The following is a 25,924-nucleotide window of genomic DNA, read 5'->3' on the forward strand; positions in this document are numbered from 1 at the left end:
AATGTAAAGTAGACCCCATCAAAGTACTTTCAAGCCTCTCTGTGTGACGGGTTCATCATAAAACCATCTTTTTTGTTGTTATTATTATGCCAATTCATGTGACGAGTCTAACTCATCCATGCATAAATCTTTTTAGCCTAAGAATTAGGGGTGAGTAGTGCATCATTGTTTGGGACTTTTTAACCTCCATTTACCAATCCGTTCTCTCTATACTTGATACCTCGATACATCACAAAATTTACAAGCAGTGAGATATACATCTCCCTTATAATATAGCATACAACTATTCAAACAACAATCGATTTTAACCGAATTTAGACCTAATTTTGAAGTTAGCTTCTTTGCCTCATAATGGCTTCGTGGGACACCAATAGTCTGGACTGGTACTAATTCATTACAAAGGATAGCCCACTTATCAAAAGACTCTTGGGTGTGATTTGACTTAGATTTAATACTCATCATTCTAACACAGGCAAACTATTTCGAGTGAACGCACCCCTCAAACAACGGTTGTGCGATATATTCTAATAAATCATAAAATCTCTTTGCCTTTGAGTTAGTCTCTTGTTCAACATCTTTCATATCATTAGCATCGATTGCATCAAATACCATCTCGTTATATCTCTCTTGGTTACTCTCCCAATTCACCTTTTCCATGTTCAGTTCTCTAACCACCTGAACCCTCCTTGATTGACCCTCATACCTATTGGAATTCAGTGCAGACTGATTAATTTCCTTCTCATCAACTTCTTCGAGTTCAGTCCATACCCAATAATCACCCTAGAACCCATTAGGGTAAAGGTGAAGGATCATATCTGAAGATCGTAACCATTTAATTAGTCGACACTTATAGCATGGACACTTAGATACTCCTTGAGACCTAAATGGTTTCATGTTGAAGATATATGCAACAAACTGATCAACTCCCTAAAAGAACTCAGGTTTTAACCCCTTCCCCCTCAGTTGATTGTTATCCCTATCATACATCCACAAATGGTAACTTGAAATTATTTTACAGCAAACAACCTAGAATACAACCAACAATATAACTTATTAAATTTTTTATTCTTATTTCGGCAAAGTTGCTTCTATAATTAGAATCATCTACCGAATATAATTTTTATTTTCTCACAAATCAAACATGTTTTTAAATCATTTTAACAAAAATTCAGTAGACTTTCCCCTTAATTCAGATACTTTCACCAATAAAATTTATCAATTTTTACAGAAAAATAGTTGCAAGCATAAATTAAAATAAACACACATTCAATAAAACATCAAATCATAGCTATTTTAATGTGCAATTTCTTATTACTCCAGAATTTTTTAGCAAATAAGAGTTTCGAGAAGACACTACTAGATAACATGTTTCCACCTTCGTCCTAAAACTCTATCCCAAAAGTAAGTCCAGTATAAAACTTAAACAATATAGAACGCTTAGAGAGATAGAAAATCAACCTGAATATTGCACGAACAACCCATGCATATATCAACTCGAACAAATCCACGATTAAAACTACACGACGTTCAAACAAACAAAAAATTCTAAGATAAAGTTAGTGAAATATAGAAAAAAAATTAAGTATATTTATAAATTAATTAATCTAATCCAAAAATCTTAGTTAATAGTAAAGTTAATTTAATTAACATAAATTCAAGTCTAAATTAGTCTAACTTCAACCCTAAAATAAATCCTAAACTAATTTATCTAACTAATTATCCTAATTAGTTATAATCTAACTTAATTAACCAACTTAACATAATTTAAATCCAAACCCAATATAATTTAATTAAATCATAATTGTGTTAAATCTTAACCTAATATAATTTATATTCTAATTACTCTAAACATAGCTAATTAACCATATATCATAATTTCACAATATATATTTTATAAATGAGAATTAAAATTCTATGTGTTAATTAGAAATAAAAATTATATAATTACTCTAAACTAATTATAAAACTAATTACTCTAAACTAAGTACCATAAATTTATCATATATCACAATTTTATATAACTCTCTTACTTTGAGACAGTGGCGGCGCGGAAGATTTTTTTCAACATGGTGGCAGTAGCGGTGGACACAGGGGTAGTGTAGGGTTAGGATTTAGTAAATGCCAACAATGTAAAAAAAATGGAAGAAGAAAGGAAAAAAGACATACCTAGATGAAGGAGGAAGATTAGCGCTGCAATTGACAGTGGCAAGCGACGACGGCAGCAAATGATGGAAGCAGCAACTCGCAAGAGAGAAACAAGCTACCGGTGAACACTCCTCAACAATGACGATTGTTGGAGCCATGGGAAGTGCCCGGCAACGGCGAAACAGCAGGGAATTGTGGGGATAGTAAGGCTAACGGCGAGAGTAGAGAAAGAGAAAGAGAAATAGGAAAGAAGTGATGTTGATGATGTTGGGGGATAGTGGGGCTAACGGCGAGAATAGAGAAAGAGAAATAGGAAAGAAGTGATGTTGATGATGTTACAAAAATGGGGGGAAAAGGTTCGCAAATTTGAATTTAGGATTTATTTTATCGTTGGATTCTATCAACCTTAAATTGAACAGTAAAATGTGCACGAAATAAATTTATTTTTGTACCATTTGTCACAGTCAGTTTAGGATTAGAATATAAATCCAACGATAATGTTTCTTGAATGACGAATTTAGTATTGCAACTGTCGCAAAATCCGCACATCAGTAAAATCGACGATAATGTTCGACACTAAATCTAATAATAAAATTGATGGTAGTTAACATTTTTTTGTGTAGTGATGTGTATGGTCATTTGATTAATACCATACAATTTTTTTTCAATCACCAATAATTCCTGTCGGGCCATCATCGAATCTCTACAAAAAGAATAAAAATAATTTTTTGTACTTTTAACACGTCAAATTATTTCAGTTGCAACTCAATTCTATAAAAAAAAAATGAAATGATTTCAGTTAGTTATAATATAAAATCATAAAATTTAAAATTAATCCAATTTATATTTTTTATCCATTCTAAATAAAGAATTTGATTTTGAAATAAATCCATTCTTATTTCATTGTATTCCAAACACATCCTAAAAAAATATTATACTTTAAATATGCGGGCTGAATGGACAAAAGGGTACTTATAAAAGGGGAGTAGTTGTAGCTTAGTTTTTTCATGCAAAAGCAAGAGATAGAGTCTCTCTGATCTGTGAACCTATCTGTGACTGTGAGAGGGTGAGTGAGTGAGCAAGAAAGAACAATCAATTCAAGAGCTGACTGAGTTTGTTTCTGATCACCAACTTGCCTTCACTACCAGACACAGCTCAAGGATCAAACTAAACAGAGGCAGCATCATTTAAGGTATGTTATTAAATCTTTCTCTTTGTTTGGTAACCTCACTAATTCTCATAATTCTGTATGTGCATGAATAGACAAGTCCATTTTCCCTTATTACAGATAGATCTTACAGGTATGAATTTTAATAAAGCAATAAAATAATGTCTATATGTAAAATATACAAATTAAATATTATATAATTTTTCTAAAATCTATATAAGTAAATTATCATATTGCATGATGGGCATGTACTAAGTTTATCTTGATACATTATAGCAAGGCCAATTTCTTACTCTTCCTTTTTTTAATCATAATTATACGGATCATAAAATTATTCCTCTTAATTAAAAACCTAAGCCGATAAAAAGAGATACATAAATAGTTTTATCTGTAACGCATTCTCATATGTCTCTAATAATAATATGTTTGTTATGTTTTCGTGGAATAAGATTGACAAAATTAATTTGTTTTGTCTTTGTTGTTCATCTTTGATTAGATCCTGGCTTGCTCAAATTGATATTTAGAATTTAGAAATTACTCTGTTTCATAAACTTTTCGTGATATTCTATTTCCTTTCAAAACTTCCTTAGTTGGGCTAAATTAATTAACACCAGAAATAAACATGAAAATCACACTCCGGAAATCACAACAACTATTTCACAAATAAAAGGTTTTGTCTTCCGATCATTTTGCAACTGTTTTTTGTATAAGATCATTTAAAGTTTTTCACTACGTCAGTTCGCACTTAATGACAATATTATTGATAACTTTTATAACATACTTTTTAAATTTTTCTATGAATAATTGCTAGATGATAGATTCTAATTATTAAAAGCGTAAGAAGTTTGGTAGGAACGAATATGCAATTCGCTCGTATACAAAGAGTAATGTTTTACCATCTTTTCCACTGATGGTACGTGCGTTCAATAACTTATACAATTATTAGTGGAAAGTATAGACTTAAAATATGAAAAGAGACTAGATTATTCAACTTCCGAAGATTTTTTCTTCTTTATTAGTCGGGTATACAAAAAGATATTTAGAAGACAGTTGAAATCAATTCAAATTAATTTAAATTTGTTTTATTTTATATTTATTAATTACTATTAAAATAAATACATAATATTAAACATAATATATATATTAAATTATAAATATTAAATTGAATAAGATAATTTTAATTAGCGCCTTCTTAACATTACTAGAGTATAATTGCCAAACTTAGTAGAAACTCATAGGCATAGCAATATATAGATGGCGAAACCTTGTATTTACTTTTACATCAATATATTGTAATAAACTTATCGTCTCATTAACCAAAAAGAAAGTACGTGCATTTTGAAAGAGAAAATAAAAAGTAAAGATAAACATTATCTATTAAAAAAGCGACACCGCACGAACCTTTTTTTTTACAGTATTTTTAAATTAAAAAATTAAAAACTAATTTATTATAGAATTAAATTTTATTTAAAAATTTATTATTAACTAAAAAATTTTTTTATATATAAACAAAATTTAAAATTTTAATATTTATTTAAATAAATAAATAAACTATTACACCAACTCAAATTTGGAAGAATAATTTACTAATTTAGTAGTGTCCAGATTCTTTGTGAGTTCAATTTACTAAGAAATGTTCCACTATCATTAAAAGCATGCAAGCATGCAAAAAAGAAATGATTTTAATTGCTCATAGTGGCGACCCAGTGGCCAACAAATGCTGTATTAATATTAGTACTCAGAACTACAATTTGTCGTTCTTTCATTTCAGTGCGTACAAACAAACTATGGACATCGGTAACTTGGTATATATTGTAATCTTATCCTTGGATTTCTTAGTAATTATCTATGAATATGCTATTATTCATAATTACTTTTTATTATATACTGTATTGTGCAGTCAAAATTTTGTCTTATTTCAACTTTAGTATTATTAAAAGTTAAAACCTTCATCCATTATCACCCTTGTCAAGAAAATGAGAATCCACGTACGCACACGGTATATTATAGAGTTAAGGTTTTCTTTTTTGAGAAAATTCATGGAGTTAATATTTTTATTGAAATTTGATCAGTATTTAATTATTAAAAAAAATTAATAATTTTATACTATTAGATATCATTTCACATTATTAAAAATAGAAAAATATTGATAATAATTAATTGATGATTACATATTATAAATTCTGTTGATTTCTAATATTTTTTTTTCTTTAAAAAAAAAACAAAAGACAAAAGAACAAGAAACAAAAACCATTATAATTTAAAATGATTGTTAAATTATATTGAATACTTTTTTAGTAAATTAATATTTATTTATTTAAAGAGGGGAAGCTTTTAATAAAAATCTAAATTAAAACAATGCTTATTATGGTGGTCATCCACTATATATAATTAATGCTGAACGATGACATGTGGTTTACATAATGTTTATATATTTCTGAACGTTTTACACAAAATAGGTTTTCAGGAATGTAAAAAAAAAAAAAAAATCCACAGACTACACTTCGAGGCTCGAAGGAGTGTTATTTGGATTTGCACTACATACATTTGTGGCTTCTTATCTTAATTTTTTTTTTCTTTTTCTTTTCAATGCCACAATGTTTACATTCTTTATAATAAATACCATTTTGACATTAATATTTTTTTGAGTAAAATATATTTTTTCCTTAAAATATATTAAAAGTTTTAAAAATTATTCTAAATTTTATTTTGTTTTAATTTTGTCCCAAAAATTTTCAGTTTGTATCAAATATACTTCTAACGAGTCACCAAAAAATATAGTTTTAACGGTTAATTTTTAAAAAAATTTAGGACCAATTCAACAATAATTTCATAGAAATAACCTTTAACAGAAGCAAATCAGATATATAATTGTCATGCATTATTATTAGATTAATTCTAAATTTTTTAAAAATTTAGATGTCAAAAATATATTTAATGTAAATAAAAACTTTAGGAACAAAATTAAAACAAAATAAAACTTAAGAATATTTTTAAAATTTTTAACAAATTAAAAAAAACATATATTTTATCCTATTTTTTAATAACTAAATATACGTTCTCTTTATTTTATTACTTAAAAATAATTTAAGTACATAATTAATTAATAATAACTATATTTTAATATGGATATGAAAAGTATTTGCTATATGAATAATTTTTTTCCTTTTTTAATATGACCAAGGACTAAACCTATGTAATTTTTTTTAGCAAATTTATAAATATGCTAAAATTTTAAAAATTTATAAATAAATTTATTAATATGATTTTTTAAATTTTATTTATGGTTTAATTAATATGAATACCTATGTGATTTTTTAGCCAATTCATAAATATGTTTATATTTTAAAAATTTGTAATTAAGTCTTTATATTTTATTAAAATTTTTAATTATATATTTATTGATACAAAAAAAAGTCAGAAGAATAAATTATTTCTAGTTATATATTTGTACAGACTGAATTTAAAAAAGAGTAAACTACTATTATTATCCTAGAAAGTTTTAAACGTTGACAAATTTATCCATTAAAAAAAAGAAAATTACAATTATACTTATGAAACATGAGTTCCGTATAACAAAATTATCCAAACATCAAAAAATCACCTAAAAATTTTAAATTACTTTTTTCTCGACTACTACTACCATCATCTCCCCTCCCCCTGTTCTCTCTCTCTCTCTCTCTCGCTCTAAATGTTTTTAGAGTCCCTCAAAAGCTTCAAATCTACAATCTCTACGGCGAAGAGGCTCTCACGTTTGGTCAGTTTTTCTGCCTCCGCCGCCGTTGTCATCGTCACCACCCCTTCCTCCATCGCCTTCCTCCCCCAAACTGAATCCTCCATCATCACAACTTTTGTGGATAAGGCCTTTGAGGATAGCTCCTTCTCCAACTATGACCTCAAGTCCATCGTAGGCAAGACAATATACACTGTCACCGTCGCCATTGCCAATTCCCTATCAAGTGCTTGAAACCCTTGCCCGCCAAAATGCCTCATCCTCTTCTACTCAGCCACTCATCATGGTTGATTCGTAGGAGAATGAGATCTGACTCATCCACACATTCATAGCGTGTGCGGAGGCAGTCCACCAAAACAACATGTCTCTTGTGGAGGCGCTCAGAAAGCAGATCGAATTTTTGTCGGTGTCTCAGGTTGGAGCCATGCGCAAAGTAGCCACCTACTTTACCGAAGTCCTCACTCACCAAATCTACGGTTTATACCTGGATCTTGACGCTTCGATGCTGGAGTTGATGTCGACTGAGACCGAGGTTGTGGCGGTTCTCCATCTTGAGGATGAGGTAGAGGATGGATTTGTTGGAGATTATTAAAAGAAGACGAGATAATGCGATGATGGTGGTGATAAAGAGAAAGAAGCGATGATGCGGTAATAGTACTTTAAAACTGTCTGTGAGTAGTGAGTGGTGGTTGAGATTGGCAACACCAATGAAGATGAGAGTGATGAATTAGTAGTTGGTGAAAAAGGGGATAGATTGATGTTAAAGATTTAGAGAAAGAGATAAGGGATGATGGTAGTAGTGATGGAGAGAAAGATAATTTAAAATTTTTAGATAATTTTTCAGTGTTTAGATAATGTTGTTATACAGAATTTATGTTTTATGGGTACAATTATAATTTGTTTATAGATAGATTTGTCAGTATTTATAATTTTTATGAATAAAAATGATAGTTTACTCTTCAAAAAATGTAAATAATTACGTTTTATTAATTAAAATTAAAATTATATTTTAATATATTCGTGTGTTTTTCAAATTAAAAAAATTCAAATTATTTTGTTTTTAAATAAAAAAGAAGCCTAAATAATTGTTCTTACTAAAAAAATTGGAAACAGTTACTTTATATTTATGTTATACTTGAAGTATACAATAGACATAAATAAATTAATAAATTATTGAAATCTAAAAATAATACTTAATTTAATATAAAAATAAAATAAAAAAACAATTATCATGAAAATAATAAAATCAATTTTATATAATTATTAATGAGTGATCCAACAATTAAACTAAGGATCGACAGTATTCTAACTGGCTTAATCACGAGCTGGATTCTTCTAACCATGTTAGAAGCATAAATTGATTACTTTATATTTTCTTGTTGACCTTCAGTTTCTAAAACTTTTTGGAATAGGAGAGAGAAAAAATACACAGGAATAACGCTTTTTTTGAAATGAGATGTTCTCGTAAAGATGTGTAAAATATTTTTTGTAAAGACACTTATGTATTATATTATTATTAAACGTATTAATAAATTGATTATTTTTTTATTTTTTAATAAATTAGAATAAAATTGATTTTCTTATAACAATAATAATAAATCTAATTTTTTTAAAAATTTAGTTGTATTTTTAAATCTTTAGAGATTTAAATGTCTGTAAAATAAAAAATTAGGAATATATTTATTTTTTTATCAAAAAATTTAAAAATATTCGAGTTAGATTGTATACGGATCAAATTAATCTAATAATTATAATACAGACAATTAGATTTATTATTGTTGTTATAATAAACTGATTTTATTTTGATTTATTAAAAAATAAATTATTAACTAACTTAATAAAAATGTTAACATTTTTAAAGAAAAAAGAAAAAGACATATTTAATGTCTTTAGGAGAGTGGTCTCCTTTTTTAAATATGCTAAACCCGTGACTTCCGCCTCCCATCTCAGCAAACTATGAGCCATCACACAGAGAATCTCCTCTCTCACACTCAACAAACTCCTCCCGTCTTATTCATAACACAACGTAACGTAGCTACAAAATCTAAATATGCCAAAGTCATGGTGCCATCATAGGGCGTGCCAATATAAGACACCAATCAAAGGGCTTGATAATGATGATAATAATAATAAATTAATATTCTAAATTAATTCCTAAAAAATTTTTATTTTGGACAAATTAACTTATTTGAAATAAAAAGAAATTAATAAATTAGTCTTTGATTTTTGAAATATTAGATAAATTATTTAATAGGAGAAAGAAAGATTAAGAAAATTCTATTGCAATTTTTTGTGGTCTGAACCCCCGGAAAAACATTATAAAAAAGTGAACTTCTTTTTAAACTTACACAGTTACACTGATATTGTTTAATTTTAATATATATATATTACATTGAAAAGAAGGAAAAAACTGTTTTTTTTTTTTTTAAAGAAAACTTATAATGGTATTATTTGATTTTAACGTTTATGGAATAATGTTTTGTAAAGATGATGTATACATGAAACAGAAATTGTACTGTGGAAAAAAGAAGGAGAATTAAGATTTGAATACTTGTGATTGCTGTGATGAAGTGATGATGCACGTAAACACGCTATCCACCTCCTTCTCCTTTTCTATTCTACTTGCATGTATTTTGCTTTTCTTTTCTTTTTCCTTACTTTCTATGAGTGAAGTGTCATGGACACTACTCTCTTTCTTTCCATTCACATTTCACATTATTTTCTTTGGTTTTCTTGGGCATAGGAGTGAATAGTGATAATGAGTAAGATAAAATAAAATTCAAGTTTTGTTTAAATTTTATTTTTATGTATAAATTTTTTTAAAAATTTTATTTTATTATATTTATAGGTTTAAAATTTTTTATCAGAACTGTTATCTACAAAATAACTCTTTATCTATTTTAATAATTTGTCTATTCTACCCAATTCGTTAAAAAGACCTAATAAATTTATTTTAAAATATGAACAACATGCATCTAAGTTTCTAGTATTTCACAAGTATAATATTAATTAAATATTCTTTTTATATATTTAACAACATTCATGCCTGGTTTGGTGGTTCAAAACTTGAGCAAAAAAGAAACCTCAGTTTGAACCTCTTTCCTTCGCTAAGCGAGTTGAATACATGGTTGTGTGTAAGTAGTGCTGTCAAGCCTATCTTTGTAGATAGGACTATTGTTGATGTATAATGTCCTAATTTTCAATTATTCCCTTTCTTGTTAATCAAGTATCCACTTTTTTTTTATAAATGATTGTGTAGCCAAAAAAGTAATGAAAAAAATAGTAACCTAACCACCAATCCAAAATATAAAAATCATTTAGGATGTTTTGGGCAAAACCTCTTCAATTGACAAAAAAATAAAGGACTTTTTTCACCAAAATTACTATTTACATTTTTTTGAACGAAAAAAGAACCACTTGTTTTTTCCTAAAACAATAGAAAAAAAATACGAGTCAATTCATTTTTTATATTAAAACGAGATTAAAAGTAAAAAAAAAAAAAAACTACAAAGTAGAAATCAGGGTCAATTCATTTTATTCGACAAACATCCATTAAATGAATCGAACTTTAAGCTTAGAAGTTTATAAAGTGTTTATACAAGATTGGGTTTGAATATTTAACCTGTTAATTTAAACGGGTCCAAATAATAATAATTTATGGATAAGTGGATAGAAGACTGATAGAATTTGAGCAAGCTTAAGTTCTAGATGTGAAACGGAAAGAAGTGTAAAATAACATATAAATTAAAATTAATTATAAAAAAGAGAAAAGTACAGGTAGACAATGAAAATACTAAACAATGTGAACAATGGATATATCAGATGTTCATTTCATTAGGTATCCGGATGGTTATCCTAACATTAAGATTTATATGAGTGATTTGGGAGGGTAGTGTGTTTTTACTTTATTGGACCAATTTTAGAGTCTAATATTCACAAAAACTATTGTCTATCTAACAAAGTCATTACAGAATTAGTTAATTTGGTGTGAGTCTGTTATAATTAGTTATATGAGGCTGAGACACTAACATAAATAGATAGTTATATCACAAGATTAAGATTCTGTTTTCTTTCTCTTAATTACTCTGTTCACAAAATGATAGATGAAGATTGATGAGTGTTGATGGTTAATTGTGTAAATTCATCAATCAACTGACACACAGTGTTACACGCATACCTTAGATACCATGAGTTAGTTATAGGATCATTACAACTTGCATTGCTGCATGGTATAGAACTAACTGTCTTAACTGAATTCTGGTAAATCAGTTTTAACACCAAAACAGAATTTCTAGCTTGTGTGATAAGTAACAGCTTATTTATCTGCTATGCTTAGCCTATGCTCAACTTAAAACTCCGTTAAAGACATACGTGAAACATCAATCTAAACTTTAAATTTCAAAATAAATAAAAGAATTTTACTGGACACACAACCATAGATGAAGCTAATTACTCTTAAATAATAGGTGATAATATATAGGATTGTTTAGATGTGACTTCCATTATATTTTGTGATAAATTTTCTCTCCTCAAAAATTTAATATATATCAAATAAAAACACATAAATAGTTAAAGATTTCAGCCATGAGCCATCCAACACTTGTTATGGACTTTTGGTGACTCGCTGAATAGCTGGTTAGAAACAAATGATCAATAGAGTAGTGACAGAGGATATGTTCCTTCCTTTACTAATGGTTTTGAGCTCGAATTTTAAATACAAATAATGTTAGTGAGTCATTTTTTTTTCAGCTAACATCAGTAAATTGTTTAAAATTATTTTATTTATCTTAAATTATAAATCCTAAATTATACATTCTTAACCTTAAATTTTAAATTATAAAGTTTAAATCTTCTAAAAATAAAAAATTTTAAAATAAAAAAATTAACTAATATTGAGTAACTAAAAATTAAATTTTTAATATTTTTTATGTATGTTCTCCAATAGAATTTCAAATACTCAAATAAAATTGCCTAAAATATGATGATGATGATGATGATGCATGGTAATAATAATATTAAAGATATAACTATTTATGTATTTTTTATTAATTTAAATTTTAAAAAAAATAATTTTGTGATATGATATCAGAATTTTTATAATAGATCTAAGTTTCAATAATCTTTATTATCTTTTAAAAGAAAAAAATATAAAACAAATAAAAAAATATCTATACAAAAAAGTTAAACAAACCTAAAACAGGATTTTATTTGAGTAAATATATTAGAAATATAATTATTTATGTATTTTTTTATTAACTTAAATTTCTAAGAGAAGTAATTTTATGACAAATAATAATAATAATAATAATAATAATAATAATAATTCGTACATGCATACATATGTTTTTAGTCACAAATGATAACATGGGGAATGTAGTACATTCTCTGATGATCTTTAATTAATCGCTAATCTTCATCTGAAGGCAATGAATTCGCAAGATTCAACGTAAGAAATATATATGTATATACGCGAATGAATCTCATTCTGATAAGTAGTCGATTATTCGATGAACACTAGTAAAGGTTCGTTTTCGTTAGTTTGATACATGTATACTAAATATGCACGTTAGTCTAATCTTAATCATGGTACATCATCACTCATGCATGAATGCTAATAGAACTCTCTGATCTTATCTCGGATCTCCTTTTTTCTTGAACGATCCGAAGTCAGTGGCTTAATTAATGCGAACGATATACTAGGTTATTAAAGGTGAGGAGTTTTAATTTTGTTCATAATATCTTAAATGTATTTTAATTATGTTTTTGAATATCGATGCCGTTGGGCAAGATAATAACGTGATAATACCAGAAGTATAAAAAATAAAAAAAAAAAGTTCAAGAGCCAACAATTTTATTAAATTTTAGTCAATATATAGTCATAAAAAAAATTTAGTTAGTATATAATTAATAAAATAAAAGTGAATAATTTTATACCATTAAATAAAATTTTATACTATTAAAATCATCATTAATAATTATTTAATAACTACAAATTACAAAAATAACTGCCCCTAACACTCCTCAAAAATTAATTCAATGCATCAATTCAGTGGTAAGAGTAGTTTGGCTTTTCTGTGGTATCATGGGACGCTCAACTATTAGGGGGTTAAATGACTATATGTTGATATAAACTTCTCTTTCATTGCCTTAATGTTTAAAGGTAGGTTATTCTTAGAATTTAGAAATATTAGAATATAAAATCCAAACAAACGAATTACTCACCATTTTTATATGCTTTGATGTGTAATTTATTTATATAACTTAATTAATACTTATGTCATTGTATAATAGTGTTCCATCAATATTTTGTGTATGTTTATTTCATTCTTTTCTCTTCTTTACGTAGAATATAAGTTAATTCATTAGTTTATTTAGGTCACACTAACGTATCATATTCGTATTTTGCATCTGAGTTTCTCTTGCTAATTGCTATAATCTTGTTGTGACACGTGTTCACTTTGCAATGCAGATTTTGAGAAAATGAATGTTTAATTTAATAAAAATGTATTTAATATATTAAAAAAAATAATGTTACATTATTATCAAAATTTATATTTTTTACTAATATTTAGCCAATAAAATACTTTATTCGTAATGTTTACTCAAAATTGTTATAATTTAAAAATTTATAATTCGATTTTTATTGACTATCAAAAAAAAAAATTTAGCATAAAATTAATAAAAAAATCGTATAGAAAAAAAAAGCACTACTACTCCTTACTTTTTATTATTATTTATGATGTACGAAGATTAAATTTCCCCAGTGTAATATTCAAAGTAAGGACTAAGGAGCCAACTTGGTTTCCCCCAAGGTAAAAAAAAAAAATCAAACAATAAATAAGAATCATGGCCAAAATCTATCACATATAAGAACTCCTAACTAATTATTGTTATTATTTCTTCTCGTCATGTTGTGAGATGTTTCTAAGTAGCATCTCTTCTCCACGCTAATGGGGATCACATATATTTTATTATTTTTGTTATAACTTCCAGCCTGTTATAAATTATGATTTTTATAGTATTTATTTATGAGTGTGACATATATTTTTTTAAAAAAGAGAAAGTATAGAAACTAATTTTTATTTAATCAATATTAAATAATTAATTTTATAATTTAAAATTTAAATAGAATTTATAATTTAGAATTTAAAATTTAACATATTTTAAAAAAGTTAATTAATGTTGAGAAAAAAAGTTGGTTACTAACTATCATTACTCTTTTCTTAAAATTAAATTTTTAGAATGAATTAATTAATCTAAGTCAGTTATAATAATATAGTTTCAGAACTTAATTAGTTGACTAGTTGAACCAACCATGCATATCGAGAAGTTAAGCCTAAAATTTGTCTTTTGATTTGTTGTCAATACATTGTTGAATACAGAAAATAAATGTACACAAAACGTACGTCGGTGATTATAATGTGTGTACTGTGTAATTAGTGAACAGTAACTGAAGGGAACGAAGTTTATTATGTGCTTTCACATATGGAAAATCAAAGAAGCTTCCTCATTTAGATGCCGAATTTCAAGAAAATCAAATAATTAATATTTATTAATTAATACTACGCCATCTTGGTTTGGCAGTAATTGAAATGGGTTTTGTGGGTAATTAGTGAAGCTATCAGGGACACACACTACTGGGGACGGTTCTTGCATCACCAATATTTGTCCCATCTTTTATGTTTGCCTACCCATCTTTTTTGACATTGTGATTGTCGTAAATTGTTCTAAATTTTATATATATATATATATATATATATATATCTGAAAATTTTAATCTAATAGAAAAAATATATAAATATTTATATTTTTAGTATGTTTTTTCACGCAAAAATCTATCTTGGATTTATATGAATTTTTTTGCATATAATTTTTTTTTAATTTGCCTCGAACTACTTCTTTTCATCTTTTAAAAAATAATTAATAAGAATCGAACTCTAAACCTGTTAACTATAAAAGCTTTAATATATATCATGTCAAAATATTATTTTTTTAAAAATTAATTGATATGAGGAGACGCATTATGATTATATCTCTAATATATATTTATATATAAAATATTATTTTTATACTAAAATCAGCTACTTTATCAGTCACCGTATATTTCTATATAAATATATGTACAATTTAATTTATTTTTAATGTGTATTTTTATATTTCAATATGTATTTTATACTAATAACTAATTTTAGTTGTTAATTTTAGTATACATTTAATATAGTTGTTAATATTAATATGAATATAAAAAATATTATTTATACACTGAAATTAACTACTAAAATCAGTCATATATATTATATACAAACGTATTTTCAAAAGTGTTTGATAAAAAAAAAATATTAATAAAAAATGTCAAAATTTACTATTTTTTATTTTATTTAATATATTCTACAATAAATAAATATTAAATAAAATTAGTTTAGATTTTTTAGCATTATCGTATATTTTTAATTTATTAAAAAAAAATATTTTATATTAGTAACTGATCTTAATATATATCTACTACATATATATATATATATATATATATATATATATTCTTGTGAAAATTACATCTGTAGACCCATGTTTTATTTTTCTTGCATAAGAGACAAAGGAATTAAATAAGCTATTGAACCAACTATTATGGGATGTGTTACAAATTATTATAACATGTAGACACATCTATCTGGGGAGATATACATATCTGAGGAAGGCATTATGGTAAACAAATATAAATGAAAATGACATAATATTTTATTATTTTGTCCTTAAATATTTCTCTGTTACTTTTTGACCACTCAAAGTAATCTTGGGTACTTGACACTTCACTCAAATAGTTGCTCTATAAATAGATCCTTCATCACTGTTAAATTAGTAAAAAGCTTCTGTTTCCTGCATGGTATATGTAATATTTTATTATTAAATATCATAACATGCTTATTATTATTGTTCTCTATTTTGTTTGGTATGAAATAAATACTGAATCACCTCCAACACAAAATTTTGGCAGATAGTAGCTAGAGAGAGATCGATTTGAAGCAATCTTCTCTATTAGCAGGAATCTGAAGCATCCACTTTTCTGAATTATATCTCATTAAGATTCTAGGAACAAGAGACACATTATATGGACGATAATAATAGCAATGCCATTGTTACTTCAAACAATAAGTGGAAACTTCCTCTCTCAGTTTTCTTCAAAGATGCAAGGTATGTACTTGTATATCTTATAAGCTTTGATTTTCTTTATTACTTCACTAATTAATACATTATGATGGATCTGAATTATTGCATTGATGGGAGTGTAGGCTTATTTTCAAGATGGATTCTCTTGCAAAGGAGATTCTGGGGATTGCATTTCCCTCTGCACTTGCTGTTGCTGCTGATCCCATTGCTTCTCTCATAGACACAGCATTCATTGGCCACTTAGGTATCTACCCATATATACCTTAAAATATTACAACACCTTTTGATGCGACTTTAGTTTCGATGATATCAATGCCGGTTCATGATTTGAACTTTGAACTTGTTAATGTTGCAAGTGTATGGAGTAGTGTATGAAATTAGTCTTACATTGAAGAAAATAAAAAAAATAAAGAATTTATAAAATGAGAAACACATTAACTTACTGTCTTTAAGATTTTTGAGTTAGTATCTTTTCATTTTGTATTCTCTGCACAACTTGCATTCATACTTTATTCCTTTTTTACAGAAACACAAACACACTTTATTCTCTAATATACTATCATTAATCTCCCATAAAATGAATATGTGTAATTATTAAGAAAAGGTATTTCCATTGCTTGTTTGTTATTTGTAGGACCGGTGGAACTTGCTGCAGCAGGAGTTTCTATAGCTTTGTTCAACCAAGCTTCAAGGATCACCATTTTCCCTTTGGTTAGTATCACAACTTCCTTTGTGGCTGAGGAAGACACCATTGAGAAAATCAATAACAACAAAGCAGCAGCCATGGATACCATCAAGGCCAAGTCCAATGAAATCATGCCTGATGATGATGAGGATGACATAGAAAAAGGTGCCCCCAATGAGAATCCCGACGAGGTTCCAAGTGGTGATGCTGGCTTGAATTCAGTTCCTAAGAACTTGGAAAATAATGGGGATGGTTGCACTTTAGAAAATGTCACAAATAATAATGGAGATGGTACTTTCTTTACTCCCCCCTTCTTTATATTTCGGAATTTCAAATTTCTATGAACATATATAGATAAAAGAAGAAAGAGATGAGAAAGAGAGAGAGCAGAGGTGTGACATTCATACACATTTCTATCACACCTATTATTGCACTATCCTCCTAACCGACTCAACAGATAAGAGAGAGAAAGAAAGAGTTATAACTGTCTAACTGCCTTAACTACTTCTAGCTGAGTCAGCTTCTTCTAGAATCTTCTCTGCAGCTTTACTGGATTCACCAACCTTATTACTTGCTATACTAAAAAATTTATAAAAATGCTATTTGTATACTATGTATTTGTATTCTTATACTTTACGGATAAAGAACGCAGCTTGTCCTTAATGTTTGCGAATTTATTTAAAAATATTTTTAATTTTTTCTACAACCTATATTTTATGTATAAATAGCAGTGATAATCACTAACGTTTTGAATTTCCAGATAACAATACTACAAATGCAAGGAAGTCTACCTCGGTTAGCGATGGTAGAAGTAAGAAAAGCAAGAGTGTTTCAAAAAGTGGAAGAAAGAAAAGACACATTGCTTCAGCATCAACAGCACTACTTTTTGGAACAGTTCTTGGACTCCTTCAAGCTGCAACTCTTGTATTTGCAGCCAAACCTTTATTAGGTGCTATGGGAGTCAAATCTGTAAGTGTCTTCCATCTTTTAATTATTCGATACGTGCAATTAGTCAACGCATTTGACTTGTTTTCTTGAAGCTTTTAAAAGATTTTTTTAAATAGTAAATTAAATTAAAAATAATTTTTAATAAATACAATCAATAACAAATATATTTAGTAAAATAATTTTTAAAATTTAAAAATATTGAAATAAATATTAATGAAAGAATTAAATTTAAAAATGAATTAATTATAATATATGAAGTTATATTAGACTTTTGAATTTTAATAGACATAAATTATCTTTAAAAAGTTTTATTTTAAGTACTTTCAAAAGTATTTTTATCTTTTAAAAATTGCAAGTATAAACACGTAATCTTTTTTATCTATCAAATACAAAACAAAAAGTTTAGACTTTTAAAAAACACAAACACCTTTTTAAAAATTTTTATCAAATTAAGTCTAAATTTTAAACTACTAGCAAATTTATACTTATATTCTTTTGTTGATATTTTTAAATTTTATTAATACCATATATTTAATAATTGGCAGAAATTCTGACAAAACGTTTAAAACATCTTTAAATAAAAATATTGGATCTTGTCCATTAAATAAATTATCATAAATTTTTTATATTTGACATAAATTAAAAGCATTATCTTTATTAAAAAATATTACTATATTTTTTGAAAGCGTTCCTTTAACTTTGATACCAATCTTTTAGTTTGTTTAAAATTTAAATTTTTAACAAAAAAATTATTCAAAGATTGTTTATCTTTTTATTAATTATCTTTTTTATTTCATCATCATTTTGATATTTTTTATTTTGTAAATTTAATAATTTTTTAAGAGTTGAATTTTTATTTATAATTTATTTTTTTCTGATTGTTTAAGATCTATATTTTAATCTACTAATTCTTATTGTTAATTGTTCTATTTTTAGTCTAATAATTATTATTTTATTTTTAAATTCCTTGAATAAATTTATTGTAAAATTGAGATTTTGGAAAAAAATTATTTTATATTGATTTAAGACTTTTAAATTAATATTAGTTAGAATTACTAATTGTTGGTCTATTAATTTGGATAATTTAATTATTTTTTATATCTTTTAATTTATTTGTTGATTCAATTTTATTTATAATTTACGCTTTTATTATTAATCTATATTTTTTAGAATATCCTTTTTAACTTTGTCCAAATAAACAATTTTAGAAAAAATTATTTTTGCCGTTTTTATATGATTGGTGGTCTTAATAATTTGGGTTTAATTTGAGAATCTTCTAATTAATAGAAAAAATCTAAGTAATTATATATGAATGTAAAAGCATCTCCAATGCTCATCGGTTTTAGTTTAATTTTATTTTGGGTCATATCAGATATCACATTAGTATTTATGGAATTATATGTCATAAATAATAATTTAAGATTAAATATAAAATTTATTGCTCCAATATTTAATTTTAATTCATTTTAAATTTTGTACAAAAATGACAAAATTTAATTGGTTTTCAGAAAAATAAAATCCTTTTTCTAATGTGAGACCGATTTCTTTTCATTTATATTTTTCAACATAAAATGAAATTTGGAACCATTTCACATAATGTATACGTCAAATTTAAAACTCTAAAAATACTCCAGTGAAATTATTCAAAATATAAAATATTTCATAATATATAGCGAGTGTCTTTAAATATCATTAAGACTAACACATATTAGACCCAAAAATATTTCACTTAGTTGGTGTGAATGTTCTTCCTAGTATGTATTTAATTAATCTCTTTATTATCTGTAATTTATGCAGGGGTCTCCTATGCTAGGCTATGCAATGAAGTACTTGAGACTGAGAGCCTTAGGTGCTCCAGCAGTGCTTCTATCTTTGGCCATGCAAGGAATCTTCAGAGGTTTCAAAGACACAACAACTCCGTTATATGTCATTCGTAGGTTCAATTGATCCATTATATTGTTTTAAGACAATAGTTAGTTTATTTTTCAAGATAAAATTGACTCTGATCTGCCTAATTAAACATGTTATTATATTTTACTTTTCATTTAATAATGAAATTTAATTTCACTAACATATAGCTTTTGTTGTTGAATTTAGTTTCGGGATATGCACTGAATATAGCGATGGATCCAGTACTAATATTTTACTGCAAATTGGGGATCAGAGGTGCAGCCATTTCACATGTCCTTTCCCAGTAAGAAGTCTTAAAGATTTTGTAATTTGAAAAAACTTACTAGTTATTTATTTGCACAACTTTAACTTATGAAAATAATGTTGATCATCCTTTTAGGTACATAATGGCATTTGCTCTCTTGATGATATTAATGAGAAAAGTGCACCTTATGCCTCCAAGCATGAAGGATCTCCAGATTTTTAGGTTTCTCAAAAATGGTATGGGAACAAATCTCACTCTTTTTTCTCCTTTACTTAAAAAAAATAAAATTAATGGTCCTTTAATCTTCAAACGGTATCATATTTTAGAAAAATGTCGAGACTCGCATGCTGTTGTTTTTCTGTGAAATTAATTATTGAGAATTATTAGATAATTTAATAAGTTAGATTAAATTGTTATTTAACAATTTTTAAGAATTAATTTTACATAAAAATAGTAATTGAATATATTTAAGTGACGTACATATCAAACTAGAAAATTGTTATTTATTTATTAGCTCATGTTGATTGAATTATTATAGGAGGTCTACTGTTGGCAAGAGTAATAGCAGTGACATTCTGTGTGACATTGGCTGCATCATTGGCAGCAAGATTAGGCCCAATTCCAATGGCTGCATTCCAAACTTGTCTTCAGGTTTGGTTGACATCTTCCCTTCTAGCTGATGGTTTAGCTGTTGCTGTACAGGTACTGCCAATTATTTACTTATTATAGAAACTTAGAGAAAATTGAAAGGAGTATCTAATAATAAGTTTGGTTGGGGGGTGACAGGCAATTCTAGCATGTGGCTTTGCTGAGAAAAATTTCGAGAAAGTAACTGCTGCTGCAACAAGAACACTTCAAATGAGTTTTATTTTAGGAGTGGCCCTCTCTCTTGTTGTTGGGGTTGGATTGTACTTTGGAGCTGGTGTCTTTTCCAAAAGTCTTCTTGTTATCCATCTCATCAGAGTTGGCATCCCGGTACATACATTTATCAATGGATTTGGTAATGCTTCGTTATATGATTTTGTGGCTAATTTCATTATATTATTACCCCAACAGTTTGTTGCTGCCACACAACCAATCAATTCATTAGCTTTTGTATTTGATGGTGTGAACTATGGTGCTTCCGATTTTGCTTATTCTGCATACTCCTTAGTAAGTTATGAGTTCACATAATGAAATGCCTTTATTTATAGGGTGTTAGATCTCTATCTAAACATAATATTCTGTGTTTTTCAGGTTTTGGTTTCACTAGCAAGTATTGCCACATTGTTCCTCCTCTCTAGGGCCAATGGTTTTGTTGGCATCTGGATTGCATTGGCAATATACATGGGTCTTCGCATGTTTGCCGGTATTTGGAGGTAACAAACTATTTTCCTTACTAATTAATAAAAGAGTAACGCTACGAAACCAATTTCTTTCGGCTAATATTAAAGGAGGATGTTTTCATAAAGACGTGTAAAACGTCTTTTTAGACACTTATGTATCATATTATTATTGGACGTATTAATAAATTGGTTATTTTTAAATTTTTTAATAAATTAGAATAAAACTAATTTTTTTAATAATAATAATAATAATAATAATAAACCTAATTGTTATCAGATCTAGTCAAACCGACCAATTTACATAACCCACTAGATCATAGGTTTTTTTTTTAATAAAAATCAGAGATATCTTTGTCTTTTAATCAACAAATTTAAATATGATTCGGTTTAGATTATGTAAATCGATCGGATCAAATCGGGTCTAATAATTATAATGCGGATAATTGGGTTTATTATTGTTGCTATAATAAACTGATTTTGTTCTAGTTTATTAAAAAAATAAATCATTAACCGGTTTAATAAAGATGTCTAATAATATCATGACACATGTAAATGTTTTTAAAAAAAACATTTTTAATGTCTTTATCGAAGTGATCTCCAGTATTAAATAATTATTTTAATTATTTTATTTTATCTTAAATTTTAGATCATAAATCCTAAATTTTAAATTATACACAAATTCTATAATTAACTAATATTTACTAATTAAAAGTTTATTCTCTATACTTTCTCATTTCTATTTTAAAAACAATAATCAAACTCATTCCCAGAAAAGCCAAATTTTGCTTTCAAGATTTTATGATTCCATGTTCCAAATTTTGTTTACCAATATGTCAAATGCTATATGCAGGATGGGAACCGGAACAGGGCCTTGGCGTTTTCTGAGAGGCAATTACTAATAACTCGTCTAGGTAACATAGGAAATAAATTCCAAACTGTGTTATTCAGCTCATGTTTTGTATCAATGTATGTTCATCCTTTAGGATTGAGTGTCTCCTTCTTTTTTATATTTTTAGGACATGAATCCTTCTCATTTCTCAATTCTCTTATGATTATAATCTTATATGCTTCTTGTAGTGCCCTGTTTACATGTGTTAGTTCTTTGTTTTCATTTTCATTTTGTCTCTCTTGTATTTTTTCCTTACATACTGAGATGTACCCTAGCTATAGTCTTTGTGATTTTCTGGTATGTAGGAGATTCTTAATCCTATTGCCAGTTATATGTATACTCCTGAGTGCTTATATATATATACATGTGAGAAATAATAATAATAATAATAATAATAATAATAATAATAATAATAATAATAATAATAATAATAATAATAATAATAATAAGAATAAATGGCTTTTCAATAATTTTGAACTCAATTTCTTTCTCTATCTCTAATTATTTTATTAGTTTCTTTCTTCTGGTAAAATTTCAAGAGTGGTAAGACTTTAAATATTTTAATATAGCACAAAGTGAGATAAATTAAAGGGTTGGATGGTTAGTGCTTTTCATTTTATCACCTTAGTCAAAGTTGATGGCTTTGTAAAATCAAAGAGTTGGCACAAAAAAAAATTGGCACAAATACAACTATGTAAAACTGGTTCTACAATACAAAATTTGACCTATAAAAGGGGCTTCCTAGTGCATGAGTTAATGCCATCAAATGAAATTTTGGATTTTTCACGTTAAACTGGGGATGTTATTTTATTGCTGACACACACAGTATGTATTTTATTGTTCATTATGCAGATACTATTTACTATATAATACTATTTACCTATATGATTAATATTCACCTGTACAAAATTATAATTTCTACAATTTTGTTCACTGTATTTATTGGTGATACTTTACATCAATTTTGGTGTGCTTCTGCTCACGCTTATAGGGTTTAATACATTAGGAGTGTGCCGACTCTAATTATCCCTAACAAGTGAACCCCTTGGTTTCAGGATAAAATTTATTCTGATTATGTTTTATGTAACACTCTCACTATTAGAATATCACACTTCTAGCCATACCACTCTAATAACAAGAAATATTATGACGATTTCATATACTTAATAATAAAATAGAAGCCTTTGACTCGAAATCGTATCGCTGTTTTTTTTTTAATAAAAACGGAAATACTTTTTATCTGAAAATAAACAAACATATACATACATACAAAAGTTCTTACATAAGTATTTTATGAATATAATATACTTACAAAACATACCATTCCTATCCCTCTTACAAAATATAATATTGATGGCGAGGATAAATAAATAATAATAATTAAAACAACAACATCGAATAAGCAAAACGCAATAAAACTCTTCGTGAGCCTCGTCATCCGTCTCCTGAAAAGATAAAGCTGTAGGGGTGAGAACCTAACCACACGGTCTCACCGCGGAGTTTCAGAATTGTCATAAGAAGATATTTAAAGAAAAATCTATTTTCAAACTCAGTGATTATCGATGTCTTATGAATCGTTTAAAAACCGACAGTTGAACCACTAAAAAATTTCAAAACCTTTTTAAAAGAAATCAGTTCAGTATCCAGAAATTCAAAACTCACTTTTCTTATAAAAGAATCTTAAAAGTTTTCTAACAATATGAACAACCAACCTATTCCAAACATAGGTTCATTAAACCTGTGCTGAACCAGCTTGATATTTCATACTTTACTAAATCTCAATTAGAAACCAATCACGCAATCAACCAACACTATCATCAATTTAGTTCCAAGATTCAATCTCAAAAGTACCACACCAGAACAAACACAGGAAAAATAGACAAGGTAAACACAGGTATAGATAGCAGTTAAAGACAGTTAAGCAGTTAGACACTATCATCCGCACTCGCAAGCTTCACATTTTGCGTCCGCAAAACGCGTTCTAAAGAACTAATATATCACTTGCTATACCTAAAGGTCATACGTGACATTAAAACAAATCTCGAATTTACTCAGAAGGATACAAGACCTTAGAAAAGAAGGATAAGTGATAAGGACAACACACACAAGGATTTGAATAACTGTTGAGATCACAAGTAAACAAGATTATACAAGAAATGAAGAATGTTGGGACGAAATTCAAATCAGAAGTTTAAGAAAGGATCTCGAATTAAAGAAATTCAACAGGAACAATAAGAAGAAAACAGTGCAGCAGTTTGAAACAAGATTAAGCTGGGTCAAAGAAGTATGAGATCGTAGGAGAAGAATAACTAAAGCCAATGATAACGCTCGCAAACTTTTAAAAGTATGATTAGAAACTCCTTCGAATACATTGTTGATGCTTGAAATAATCTCATCATACTGCAGTCTTCTGTTTACTTTTGTCTCATAAAAACTCTTGTTATTTATTTTTGGACTTATTTTTATTTTGTCTCGGATGACTGTAACCTGTTTAACAACTGCCACTTTTAATTTTACTTCTTTATATGTTTGGACTTTGCATTAACCATTTGTTGCAGGTTTGATATTCATTGCATTTCCTCTGTCCTTCTTGATGACAAAAAGGAGAGTAGTAGTAGCTTGCTTGTTTTTTATGCACCCGTGTTATTCTATTTTTGCTATTGTTATTCCTGCTACTCTGTTCTGTTCAAGTTTGTTTTGGACTGGATATTTGGCTATTTTGGTACAATTCCTTGGTTCCATTTCATGAGATGTTAAAATTGTTTGAAAATCTTACTAATTGCTTCATCCATAGACAATATATTGTACATAGTATATTATTGCTCTCTATAAGAATATGCAAACAGAAAAGAAGAGAAGAGCACCAATCAAGGGGGAGCAATTCTTGAAAAAGAAAGGGGGAGCAACACAAAAACAAGTAACATCACTCAAAGAAAAGTTCTTTAACTTTATTCAAATTTAATTTCTTTGATCAATGTTACAATTATGTTTGTCATCAAGAGAGAGATTGTTGAGTTAAGAAATTAACTAACTTAATTGATGATGACAAATATTATTTTATTGGGTTAAACAACCAATTAGTTTTGATTGTGTTTGATTAGTATTGCATGCTAATGAAATAATGATGCAGTAGCCCAATAGGATGAAAAATCAAACCAGTAACTAGGTGGGCTCTAAAACATAAAGCCCAAAGTAATTGAACAAAGAAATCACTTGGGCTGAATAGAGAGAAACCAACCCAAGCCCGAGTTGCTCACCCAAGCTAATCCCTCCAAGTTAGTACACTCCAAAGCCAACGTTCACTTTTTCCTTCGGTCAGACTTAGAGAAAAGAGAGAGATAGATTCGTTCCTTGCTCATTTCATCAAAGAAGAAAGATAGAGAAATATTAAGCTAAAAGGCAGAGGTCTAATCACTCAAATCAAACTATTTCAAGCTAAGTCAGAAGCTAAAGGTGATTATTTCCATTGGATTGCAATTTACTTTGTTCACTTCTTCTCTAACTCTCTGCTACGCCAATTTGAGATAATTAGAGAAAGTAATTTCTAATAATCACTTCTGTGAATCAACGGCCAAAATTGTTTCTTGGGGACAAAGTTGTAGCTCAAGGATTCAGATCTGGGTTTACCATTAAACAACTTTTTCACTGCTTATCTAAGGCCTTCGGTCTAGCAAAAAGGCTCAGATTCAAAATTTCTAATTTAGGAATTAA

The 25,924-nt window shown here is 27.4% G+C and overlaps 1 protein-coding gene across 1 annotated transcript; it reads left to right on the top strand.

The window, feature by feature from the left end:
* Window positions 1–3,135: 3,135 nt before the first annotated feature.
* Window positions 3,136–22,572, top strand: LOC112707492 (protein DETOXIFICATION 43). The gene is made up of 13 exons (XM_025759240.3): window positions 3,136–3,337; window positions 16,039–16,235; window positions 16,334–16,455; window positions 16,846–17,187; window positions 17,657–17,865; window positions 19,642–19,777; window positions 19,942–20,038; window positions 20,135–20,235; window positions 20,538–20,701; window positions 20,786–20,974; window positions 21,056–21,151; window positions 21,236–21,357; window positions 22,175–22,572. The coding sequence occupies exons 2-13, from the start codon at window positions 16,153–16,155 to the stop codon at window positions 22,221–22,223; spliced, it is 1,710 nt and encodes a 569-aa protein (XP_025615025.1). The 5' UTR covers window positions 3,136–3,337; window positions 16,039–16,152; the 3' UTR covers window positions 22,224–22,572.
* Window positions 22,573–25,924: the final 3,352 nt, after the last annotated feature.

This window comes from Arachis hypogaea, chromosome 8 (genome assembly GCF_003086295.3).
Source record: "Arachis hypogaea cultivar Tifrunner chromosome 8, arahy.Tifrunner.gnm2.J5K5, whole genome shotgun sequence".
Lineage (NCBI taxonomy): Eukaryota > Viridiplantae > Streptophyta > Magnoliopsida > Fabales > Fabaceae > Arachis > Arachis hypogaea.

Bases quoted from the DNA above. Each gene is read 5' to 3' on its own strand.
- LOC112707492 (XM_025759240.3), top strand. From the start codon at position 16,153: ATGGACGATAATAATAGCAATGCCATTGTTACTTCAAACAATAAGTGG. The intron at 16,456-16,845 runs GTATCTACCCAT...TGTTATTTGTAG, and splicing joins AGCATTCATTGGCCACTTAG to GACCGGTGGAACTTGCTGCA. The intron at 20,702-20,785 runs GTACTGCCAATT...GGGGGGTGACAG, and splicing joins GTTTAGCTGTTGCTGTACAG to GCAATTCTAGCATGTGGCTT.